The sequence below is a fragment of the Magnolia sinica genome, chromosome 2 (genome assembly GCF_029962835.1).
Source record: "Magnolia sinica isolate HGM2019 chromosome 2, MsV1, whole genome shotgun sequence".
NCBI classification, from domain to species: Eukaryota; Viridiplantae; Streptophyta; class Magnoliopsida; order Magnoliales; family Magnoliaceae; genus Magnolia; species Magnolia sinica.
The window spans coordinates 103,805,502-103,817,755 of NC_080574.1; the positions used below are offsets into that span (position 1 = coordinate 103,805,502).

The following is a 12,254-nucleotide window of genomic DNA, read 5'->3' on the forward strand; positions in this document are numbered from 1 at the left end:
AGCCATTAAAACCTCTCCTATGGTGCTATAGATTTCTAGTGTGAAGAAAGAAGAAGAAGTCTTAAGGTGGGTGATTCATAGGATTAGTTTCTTTCCTTTCTTCTTTCATGAACCTTTTTCATTTGTTTGGGAGTGTGTGGGACCCACCAATCAATGGTAGAGGTCCTACATAACTCCATGAGTGTGGCTAACAGCCCACTTTATGCATGTATGATTGCCATGATGGGGCCATTCTCCATGGACCCCATCATGAGATTTCCCTTTGATTTATAGGTTTGTGGGTCATTTAGACCTTAGAACCATGGTGGGGATGGTATCCCCACCTTAGATTTCTGATTTTGTAAAGGCCCAGGCTTGTATGGGACGCATGTAATACCCCATATTTTCTATACTCGGGTGTTACCCTTCAACTGTAGGAAGTATTTAGGCGTGTCAGGATCTAAGATATCATCATCAGATAATTCACAAAGAGACCACCTTTGTAAACCATGAACAACTCTAGAAAAATTTCATTAGTACAACTCTCATCGAGTCAGGTCTAAGATCATTCTAAGAGTTCATTGAAACTCAAGACAAAATCCCACTCACCAACCACTTTATAGAGTAAGAAAATATAAAACGAACCAATAATTCGATATCTTCATCATAGTGTGCACATCTCCTTAGCAAGATCACAATCCAACCATTAAACTTGACTAGTGCATTTCACGTCTGTATCATGCGAAGCCATGTGGACAATCAAATCACATTCAAAACAAATCTAAACCACTCGAATTAGATCGGGAAGTTATAGATATCTCGTAATGACCCAAACTGTCACCCTAGTGTGCCATTAGACCTCAAAACATTTAAAATTTGGGGTTAAATCATTGCATCCACCATTCATAATACCTAGAACCCTCAACCTAATAATACACCACTTATTTCTCACTCAAAATGAAGTCTAGGATAATTCAAACCATTGATGTCAAGATCGGAAAGGATCTGACCACTAAACAGTCAGTAAATGTATAGTTAGGCTCACAAAAGGAGAAGCATGACCCACCTAACCTTTAGAACGTACCAACTTCTAATCAAGGGCCATTAGTGGACCTTCCAAGACAAATGGACGGTGCTGATTGGCCCAGATCATGACGTGGACCCCACATCAGATCTGTGCGTGTGCACATATACCGTACATACGCCGTGCACAAAGCTTTGTATCGGGTCAAACAAACTTTGACCCGATAGAAAACCAAAAACTCTGGATTTTTTTAAAAAAATCCTCTCCCGCCCGTCAGAATTTTAAACAAACGGCTCATCTATTGCTGATATTGGCCTACCATCATGACCGCCCTAGCAGATCTGAACCGTCCATCATACTTAGCAGGGACCACCGACCAAACCCATGGTGGAAAACCAACAGAGAAGGTTATGCCAGCAACCACGAGCTACAGTCAAATACAGAGTGGTGAATAGAGCTTCTGACGAGGAGTAGAAGATCCACGACATCTTGCGTTACTGGCAGTTTCATTAGCCTCAGAAACAATCGGAGCCATGTCTGCATGCTCTGTAGAAGGCCGAGTCACCTATTACCATAAATGTATATTCCCAGCCAAAAGGCAGAGGGAATATTTTCATTTTAGGCTAGCAAGATCTCAACCATTCCACGCCATCTGGAAGGTTCTCTTAGACAATCCTAGACGTCAGCCTTAGGGCTTTTGAAAATCTCTTAGCTAGCCGAGAAATCAAGGAGAAGTTGTCAAAACGTCGGATCAGGGCAAAACCGCCTCCTTGCGGCTAAACGCGTTCAATATACAGCCTTCTATCCACCATAAGATGGATCCCACGTTATTATTAGGACATATCAAGACCGTCCAAACGGTCCTAATCTGTGGATAAATCATCCAATGCAAAATTGCCATTATCAGCCAGCCATCTTCCCCAAAACGACTTTGGGACCCACTTTCTATGAAGCCACCCTTCCTCTGATCTAAAATGTCCATCATGTGGCCCATCCTACCTAAAACTCATCAACGAATGTTATTTGGGCCCATTCATATGTTCAGAGGTTTAAGAGAATTCTGATGATGAGTTTCTCTCAGTAGCTATGCGTTAACAACACGCTAATCAGTGGGATTAGCTGTGGATAGTTCTAGAAATAGAAATGGCTATAAGAAGTCGATTTTTTAGGGTGAATCCCAAGACTAACAAAGGAAAGAAGAAAAATAGTAAAATAGGGAGATGGAGAGAGATTAAGCGCCATTGGGGCGAGTTGCCGGTTGTGTTGCAACCCGACTCAGTTGTCGCTCATTTTCTGAGGAGGAAATAGAAAGAGAGGAAAGAGCAGAGAGAGAGAGAGAGAGGAGAAAGGGAGTATTAACCAGCTATTGGAACAAATTTCCAGTCGGACGTCTACAACTCAGTGGGCTTGGCCCAGGCCCTGTTTCAACCGACTCGGTTCCCAGCCCGATCCAGGTATTGAAATCGAAACCTTCCCCTATAATGGCTTTACACCAAGCTAGTCAGCAAATCGACCCAACTCTCTAATGAATCAGGCCTGCATCACCTCAAAGCAGCGACTGGAATCGAGTCTGGGAGGCGTGATTCTGATTTCTAGTGAACCCAGAGCTAGGCACACACACTAAAGACCTTGCATCACCTAGAAACGGCCTTGATCAGGTACTGCAAATGACCCCTCTCTCTCAATTATGGAAGATTTCACACCCACTCGACTAACTATGTTCACAGTTGGTCCCAACTCGGTCACGAGTTGGCGTGACTCAAATCCTCTTCTCGCGATAAAAACCTTGATCAAAATCCTTGGCTAAGATCAGTTTGTCTCGAGCTATGATCAACAACCCGAATCGATCTTAGAGGCATTTATAAATGTCGCACATAACTAGACGAAGGAATCGACTGATCGAGTCACTGCTGAGTCAACAAACTTAGGAGGGTTTTAGGTAAATAAAACCTGGCTCAGTTGAGCCTGGGAAGCAGCTCTTTCCAGGTAACTTGAAGACCTATTATGGACGATTTAAACTCGCCTAATTGAGGGATGACTCAGCAAATTTTCCCAACTGAGTCAAGTTATCTCCAAAGTTAAAACATCTGAGGAGGATTTGGAAAACATTAGATCCAATGAATTGTCAATCTAATCTTGTAATTAGTAGATCTCTTAAAAATAATCCAACTAGTTGTTAGTTGAAAAATCCGACCGAGTCAACTCGGTCGTAACTCATTAGTGTCTTGTAACAGTTCATCCAGGCACAACCAACTACTATTTTACCTAAAAGACATCTCAAAACAAGAGGGACCATCAATCATGGTGAGGGATATCCCACTTGGCTTCCTCATTTCAATGAATTCTGAGATAATTTAAGCTTAAGATATTGTAATTGTGAAAATATTGATTGTGGTTCCCTTAGACTCGAATTGATATTGATAAGCATGTAAGAATGCCTCAATTTATGTTACCCTAAAATATCTTATGAGAATTGCTTTAAGATCACTATGCCATATTTGGAATGGCTTACGTACATGTATATTTTTACTTGTTGCACTAGGAAGTGATAATCTTGTTTTCCATGATGGGTTTACTCCATTAACTCCTTATATATGCTAGATAGTTATAAATTGAATCTAATGAAGTCTTAGAATGTTACAAATAAGAAATTGGTCCTCTACTTCCTATTTGGATGTGGTGAACATGAGTTTTTCGTTAACTTTCTCAAGTCCTATGATTGATAACTAACACTACAAGAAAAGGGGGATTTAGCCTCAATTCAAAACTGAGGCTAAAAAGGTTAAAAACTAAGGCTAAAACCTTTGGCCTCAGTTTTGCCTCAGTTATCCAAACCGAGGTTGAAACCCCCGTGGCTAAAGGTTTTAGCCTCAGTTTTAGCAACTAAGGCTAAAATAACTTTAAAAGCCTCAGTTCTTCAAGTGAAGCTAAAAGAACCTTTTTAGCTTCAGTTTTCTCGAAATGAGACTAAATCAAAATTTTAACTTCCATTGTTTCCAACTGAGACTAAATCCAAAATTTAGCCTCAATTGCCTCCAATTGAAGCTAAATCTATTTTTAACCTCAGTTCTCAACAACCGAGGCTAGAGCCTTTAGCCACAGAAATTTTAGCCTTCGTTCTCAACAACCGAGGCTAAATCCAAGCCTCAGTTACAAAATGAGGCTAAAAATGTTTATTTTTTTAATATTTATTTAAACTACTAATCCATTCATTTAATCCACTCATGAAACAATCAATCATGAAAGCCACGATACCAACAAAATAGTTAACAATAGTCTATTTAAAGTTTAACTCAATCAAACTATTACACAACATTAGGTTCCACAAATAATACAAAGTCATGGTTGCGCCCATCATCACCGGTGCCGTCATGCTTGGCGGACCCTAAGATAACACTGTCCATCCATCTTCTGCTGCTTCCAAGCCAGCGTCATCATTACCTCCACCAGCATTCTCCATTCGGATTGTGTGTAGCAGGCCCTGCAACCTCAACAGGTAGCTCTGGCCTGCTGGCTGTGTGTGCACGTAGCGTGTGGCCGTCAAAACACTAGCAGAGGGACGCCCAGAGTCAGTATGAAGGTTGGAGAGGGCGCTGAGATCGAGGTTAGGGAAGATGGAGTAGTGTAATGGGGGCACTTCACATTCAGCCGAAGCCACTTGTCAATGCATTCCACATGGAAATTGTGGGCACAAGGGAGCCCCCAAACCTGCACATGCTCAATCAGGACCCATTCTCAATTTTCTAAAATAAACAAATCTCAAAGTCGTAAAATCTCAAAGTCGTCAGGATTCATGATAAAAACATCAGCACAAGTTTAATGCTGGCTGCCAACCTGACACGCTGACACAACCATCCTTCTTTATTCTGGCTTGGACTAGCAATGAGAACACAATACCCAGTGCTCTGTACAACTTGACCAAGAGTTGCAACAACCACTCCACGCTTTATAACAGTAGCTCCATCTAAGAGGGCTTCAACAATTACCAGCATAGTTAAGATATTGCTTCATTCCAAAACCTCCCTATAATAAGGACCACAACAAATGAATTAAGATCACATCATTGCTAATAGTGAAAAAACATTCATGTGGAAACATGACTGGTAAGTGATTATCCTCACATCATGTGGTTCCCAAAGTGCAATGCAGCATATACACCCTGTTTTTTTTAAGTGTAATGCAGCAAGCAAGTATGCTAGCCTCTATGAAAGGAGGTAGATACCAAAATGACAACATGATCACTACTTGTTACAAATTAAAGTAAACAAGCAAAAACTCCTAGAGCAATGCTTCAACAATTTAGCATCAAAATAGAACCTTTTCATCATTCCTTTTCATACCACCCACATAAAAGGCAAGCTAATTTAAAGTATCAGACTTGATGAAATTGGAACTTGTACCATAGCACATTGCGTGATTCAAAATATAATCCAAAAAATAGGAAAGTAAACCCACCACCCTAGCAAGCTTCCCAACAGTTGCAAGAACTCCAGTGACAACACCAGTATTAGCATTTGGCCCGGTGCCTTCCCTTAGCTTCACCACAAGTGCCTGAAATGTGACAACGTCACTAGATGAGATGACATACATTTAGCTTGTAGTAAGGACCAAATCACCGAGTTCTTACATTTTAGCAACTACATTGTGAAGATCTTAGGTGAATTATTCCATTGGCAATGACATGTTTATATACTAAAGGTAACCTAAAATCTAATATAATCTAATCTATAACAGATATTTCAAATATACTAGGATTAGTGGTGGGAATCTACTCCAACAGAGCTTACTCATATCATTTTTCAATTTGTAAATGTAGTTTATGGTAGTGAAGATGTTAGAGAATTCAATTATTACTGTTACATTACCTCCTTGGCAAAGTGATTCGTCGGGGCAAGATATCTGTTGCCTTGGCTGTTCATGGTGGGATTTGCACTTCCGCCATTCGCATACATCTCCCAGTGAGTGTAGTCATTGTTCACCACATGGAAATACCCATGCCTGCACCTGAATTTGTTTTCACAAAGAAAGAAATTCGTTTCAAATCACTCCATGTTTCTGGAAAAGGAAACTCTCAAACAAGAAATGAAATACAGTGGAGATATTACATGAGAATGTGTAATGTTTTCAACCAAACAACTTTCACACAAAACCAAATAGCACTCCTTGTAGTAGAACTTTCAAAGCCAATCTCTACAAAGATCCTCCTAATTAACTCTTGTAAAATCTTTGCACACTAAAGCCTATGAAAGAACTCTCCCTTTAGCTTTTTCCATCACTCTCACTAACTCAGATTTATCATTTTTAATGAGCACTAGGAGTAATTTTTAATACCTTCAAAAGGAACTATAAGCCATTCCACTGCAAAAGCTAATATGCATTGAGAAAATATGCTAATTTAGCTAACATGCATTTCATAAGCAAGATTCAATCTGAGGTAGTTCTACTCCAATTTAGTTATTTGTCCCAACTCATTTTATTTCTATTTCATTTTGGTCTACTGACTTGTTTTGTTGCTAGATGACAATACAACTATGGCTGTACTTCAATCCCGACATTTGATTAACTAATCTTAGAATGTATTTACACAATTACCAGAACAATGCCTTTTGGAAATCTAAACGGTGGCAGACCATAAAATAAATGCTTACTATCAAAAGCATAAATGGTCTATGTGATAGATTGTAAAAATTATTATGATCAACAAAGCAGCATTTTGACCCAACCCAAGCTATTACAAATTAAAGAATAATAGTATGATTAGAATAAAGCCAGTCTTTTTTCACCTTTAGAGTGTTTGTCCAAGCAAGTGGGTCATGGATTTTCGAACATTTTAATAAGTTCTGCAAGCTCTGCAACTGGAAACATCTGAATTTAAGAAAAAATAAAATAAAATTATATCATAGCAATGCTGAAAATCATATAATTAGTAAAGGGTATCAATCCAAAAATTATAATTAGAGAGAGAGAGAGAGGAGAAAATGCAGAAGATTGACAGAGAGATAGCACACCCTTTTATTCTGTGCTGAAGATTTTGGAAGATCTGGTGGTCACTGTGCCTCTTCTTGAAGCTCCTAAAGGAAAATCATAAGAGCCTTAAGTTTCCAAATTCAAAATGAACCAGGAGAACTTTGAAGTAGAATTAATGAAGAAGTGCCTCTTCTGTAGGCAATCTAAACTCATCTGATTTGTCTTTGATATTGAGCTGCAATTCTACCTCTGTATCTTTTAGTTCTCTTGCCTTTTCCTTATCAATTGCTCTAGGATATCTGATCCATCCGAATACAAGTCAGAACCTGCATCTGTATCTTTCTCTACAACGTGAAAGAAAAACCCATAAGAAACAAATTCAAGGAGATATTATACAATTCCACTAGAATAACCAACAAAAATCTAGATAACTGAAGCACCAGCTTGAGCTGCAACTGCTGCTTGTGAAAAGCTACACAAGCATGATGGAGATTATCAAAGAGTCACATAATACAATTTTAAAAAAATGGAAACGAGAACCAACATACTGTTTCACCATCATCACGAGTCGTTCCAGTTGAATTGATGTAAAGATAAATTGGCTAGTTTGGATCCATCCATTGCAAGTAAATCAGTTCTGCTATCATGAACTCTGTGATACCTAGCACCAACTAATCAATGCAAATGGCTTATTATTAGAGTGTATTATGCCATTAGATAGGACATGAGAGTCTACCAACAATAAATTGTATGTGTAATAATATATAGGGAGACTAACAACATAAGAAGTGATATGAAACAGTTTTGTCAGTTATGTCAGTTGATCCAACTGATGTATTCTGATGAAGCATGCAAATATTTATTTCCTTCAAAAGCGTGATAGATATCTGGATAAGCATCCAAATGAAGAATATCCACAAGTCCCCCAAACATATTATTGCTACAATTAGAAAAAGTATCAAGCCCAACACCTAAAAAATAGAACCATTTAATCAAACATCAGTTTGTAATACTTCTACGACAAACAAATCACACTCTACTAGATTACCAAATGGGACTTTAGGTGAAATGAGAAGTAATTGGAAGAGAGTGATTTTTGGTGTCAGTGTGAGTGTATTGGTAGATTTGGTGTCAAGAGAGAGAGAGAGAGAGAGAGAGAGAGAGAGAGAGAGAGAGAGAGAGAGAGCTATTTTCAGACCTGAAACATCTATAGGTTACAAGATTCCAAGATGCTCCTTTTAGTTTTGGAAACACATAAAAAGGAGATTGCAGTTTTTATTGATATATGGTGGGTAGAGAGGATTAACACAACTTATTTGCTAGCTGTACAAGGTACTTCTCTAGAGCAGAATGCAGAGCAGCCCTCTGCTCATTTATGGCATCTCCCAATTTTGGTAATTCAGTGGAGCACAGGAAGCATTTGCACAAGTATCTCGCCAGGTCATTTATTGCACCAACTATAGCTACAGAAGGCACCAGCCTTGAGTGCTGAGCTAGATTTGTGGTAATGTTAACTGCATTGATCTGCATGCTGGACTGTTTATTAACATTTTTGTTATCCAAGTGCTTGACTAATATAGACAACATTAGCCTGCAAATTGACAATGCATAAATGAGTGGCCTACTTTTGACTACTCAAAGTTAGACAAATTGCCCATATCTAAGACATCACCATATCACCATACCAACATCAGAAGACCATGAATGCACAAAGAATTGGAGAAAATTCAAGCTACCACTGACCTGCACCTAGTCTCCATCAATGAATCCATTGCAACATAATTTAACTATCCCAAGCAGTGGATTGAGCTAGCCACTAATGCATAGATTGACCATTAACAATAGACATCATCTGCACTCAACTAATTCAAAAAAAAAAAGTAAAGGAAAGAAAGAAGCCAAGTAAGAAGAAAGAAAGAAATCAACTCCACCTGCATCAATTCGGAAACAAAAAGATGTTGCAACGCATGAATCACGGAAAGAGTGTCCGACATCTGAGCAGCCCATGCAAATAATTTATGGGGCCACAATCATAAAGATAAACAATCCTCTTTGAAAATCAAATTCGAACCTCAATTGAGAAAGTTTCAAGAATGATACTTAACCATGTTGCATTCATGCAGAACTTGAGTGCCGAAATGTACAACTATTAGACTCTAAATAGTGATAATGACAGAAAAAAGAAAGGAAAAATAAAAGATAAAAGAGTTCACATCACACTTATTGAGTGTATCATGGATTTGGACTTGCATTAATTTCATCATTGAAATGGCAATGAAGTGTCAACCACAAATTTCAGATGTAGACACATTTCATCAAGCACTTATGTGCTGACATCCAACCAAAAGTCCTAAACCATATATCAGTAAAGAAATCATAGTTATCTGTGGATACAACCAAAAACAAGAAGCATGATAGTTTCAAGCTTGTCAGACAATGATAAACAACGATGAGGAGAATAAGAATAAGCAAGATAGAACAAGCCAATTACCTGCTGAATACGAGCTCTTTTTTGAAATATTTGATCTTCGTATACAGAAACGGACTGAGCAAAATGCTCTACCCTTTCCAATATTACCTGTACATGTTGAATTCCCTAGCATTAGGAAGTGTGGGTTGTAGGTGTAACCAACCCGCAATTAAGGATATGGCAAAAAGAATAATAGAAAAAGAGCTCCAGTATAAAGATCTGTCATTTAAGTAGTTTACTTTGAGTGTATGTAAGCCACATGTACAATTTCTTTGTGCTTGTGTATCAAGCATCACACACAACTGGAGTATTAAAAATCCCCTTTGGGTGAAGATTCACCATGATTCTTCTAAATGATGCAAAACTAACATCTAAATCTCAGTAAATCAGAAGATACTAAATCTCAAAATGTATTTCAAATGCATGATATTACATAAATCAAAGATAAATCTCTAAAAATTGGAAAAAAGCTCACTGTCTTTTGAGGATCTGATGATTGGAGACAGAGAGAGAGAGAGAGAGAGAGAGACGGTAGATCTGACGAAGACGAGAGAAATATTGGAGAAGACAGAGAGAAGAGCTAGGGTTCGGTTCGGTTAGGAGCTGCAATCGGTGTATATGCCCCTTGTTTATCTAGCTTGCACGGAAATCGACAATGGAGGAGCAGATTTCGCAGCAAAGAACAAGGTTTTTCCTCTCAGATCGAACACCAAACCCTAATCGCTGATATTGCAATGCAAAAACTACTCAAATCCAGCAAATGAGCTAGAAACGACAGGATTTTTCACTTCCTGAGCAAGATTTCAGTGAAATCAGCGGAAAAAAAAAACTCCTCAGATCGAACCAAAAAATGCGAAAATTGGATTTTGAACGGCCAAATGGGGAAAACGCACAAAAATGAGAGATTTCTGATTTTTGAGAGGATTTCAGTTGAGAAATCAGTAGAAAAAAAAAGAAAGAACGAGTACCTGAAATCTGCGAAGAGATTGCTGGTGTGGAGGACAGAATTGACGTTTCTAGGCATTGTAAAGGATCGAATTGCAGAAGTTAAATGCGATTTCGATCTGTTTTCCTTTCAAAGCTTGGGGATTTTGACAGATAGAATTGTAGAAGTAAAACGCGATTTCGCTTTGTTTTCTGTTCGGAGCTTAGGGATTTTGAGAGAGAGCTCTGCTTCGAGCCTCCAAATCCCAAAATGAATAAAAGCCACACAGATGATATTGGATCAGTAAGAAACACATAATATGGTATACTCATCTCTCTACAGTACACGTGGCAGGCAACGCGGAAATCGAGTCCGTTCATTTGCATGGCCCAAAATGAGATTCGGAACTATTTCATTTTTGGGTTCCTGCACTAAAATTAATTCTTAATTTTATCAATTTTATGAAAATTCTCAAAAAGAAAAAAAAATGAAGATTCTTAATTTTCTTTTTTAATTCTAAATTTTTTTTAAATTATAAATTTGTTGAAATTTATCAAAAAAAAATTTTAATTCTTAGTTTTTTCAAAATTATCAATATATATATATATATATATATATATATATATATATATCAATTCTTAATAGTTTTAGAAATTCTTAATTTTTTTTCAGAATTTTCAATTATTTAAAATTTCTTAATTTTTTAAAATTTTCCAATTTTTTTTCAAGATTCTCAAAATCAAAATTCTTTTTTTTTCAAAAATTTCAAAAATTTTAAAAATTCTTAATTTTTTTTAAAATTCTCAAATTTTTTTTAAAAAATCATTCTTTTTCATAATTATCATTTTTTTATTCTTAATTTTTCAAAAAAAAAATCTTAAATTTTTAAAAGTTCTCAAAATTTTAAAAAAATTTTAGTTCTTAGAAAATTCAAATTCAAAATTCAAATCTCTTCAAAACTCTCAATTTTTTTTTTTTTCAAAATTCTCAATTTTTTTGCAATTGTCTCAATTTTTTTTTTCAAAATTCTCAATTTTTTTATAATTGTCAAAATTTTTAAAATTTATTAATTCTTTCAAGATTCTCAATTTTTTCAATAATCTTAAATGTAGACTTTTAGCCTCGGTTCCTATACAATTGAGGCTCCTATGCAACTTTTGGCCTCCGTTCCTATACAATTGAGGGTAAAAAGTGGACTTTTTACCTTAGTTCATATGCAACTGAGGCGAAAAAGTAGATTTTTGGCGTGACTCAAATTGAGAAATCCACTAGCTTGGATTTCATAATCAGTGAGCATTTGTGATTTCATGAAGCTACAGGTGAAAAGTGCAAGCCATTTTATAAATGTTTAAGATCTCTCACACATATCATGTTAGCACGTGTGGTGCGTTTATATTCATGGACACTTGATTGTTGACGTAGGACCATTGGATATTTTTCATTTTAACCGTCCAATAAATGTCCACCGATCTAGTCAAATAATCAAACATCACCATACACCAATTAATTTGAATTACAGGCATGCCATTTATACAATTTCGTAAGTGCCTACGTATTATCCATCACATTCTGCCAGAGTATTAAAGGTAGACTTTTCGCTTCGGTTCCTATGCAACTGAGGCTAAAACGTAGACTTTTTGCCTCGGTTCCTGTGTAATTGAGGCTAAAAGGTGAACTTTTCACCTCAATTCCAATGCAATTGAGGCTAAAAGGTAGACTTTTTGCCTCGGTTCTTATGCAATTGAGGCTAAAAGGTAGACTTTTTGCCTCGGTTCCTATGCAACTAATGCTAAAAGGTAGACTTTTCACCTCAGTTCTTATGCAACTGAGGCTAAAAGGTAGACTTTTTGCCTCGGTTCCTATGCAATTGAGGCTAAAAGGTAGATTTT

At 37.2% G+C, this 12,254-nt stretch overlaps 1 protein-coding gene and 1 long non-coding RNA gene across 2 annotated transcripts; both read right to left on the bottom strand.

The window, feature by feature from the left end:
* Positions 1-4,228: 4,228 nt before the first annotated feature.
* Positions 4,229-6,146, bottom strand: LOC131237333 (putative pectate lyase 14). The gene is made up of 5 exons (XM_058235041.1): positions 6,109-6,146; positions 5,869-6,007; positions 5,459-5,554; positions 4,838-5,026; positions 4,229-4,711 (listed from the first exon to the last, which is right to left on the bottom strand). Coding segments are annotated over exons 1-4 (285 nt in total). The 5' UTR covers positions 6,111-6,146; the 3' UTR covers positions 4,229-4,711; positions 4,838-4,978.
* Positions 6,147-6,171: 25 nt separating this feature from the next.
* On the bottom strand, positions 6,172-10,619 carry LOC131237335 (uncharacterized). The gene is made up of 7 exons (XR_009167180.1): positions 10,409-10,619; positions 9,916-10,077; positions 9,462-9,548; positions 7,519-7,641; positions 7,367-7,442; positions 7,012-7,269; positions 6,172-6,868 (listed from the first exon to the last, which is right to left on the bottom strand). It is a non-coding gene; the product is annotated as an uncharacterized LOC131237335 (long non-coding RNA).
* Positions 10,620-12,254: the final 1,635 nt, after the last annotated feature.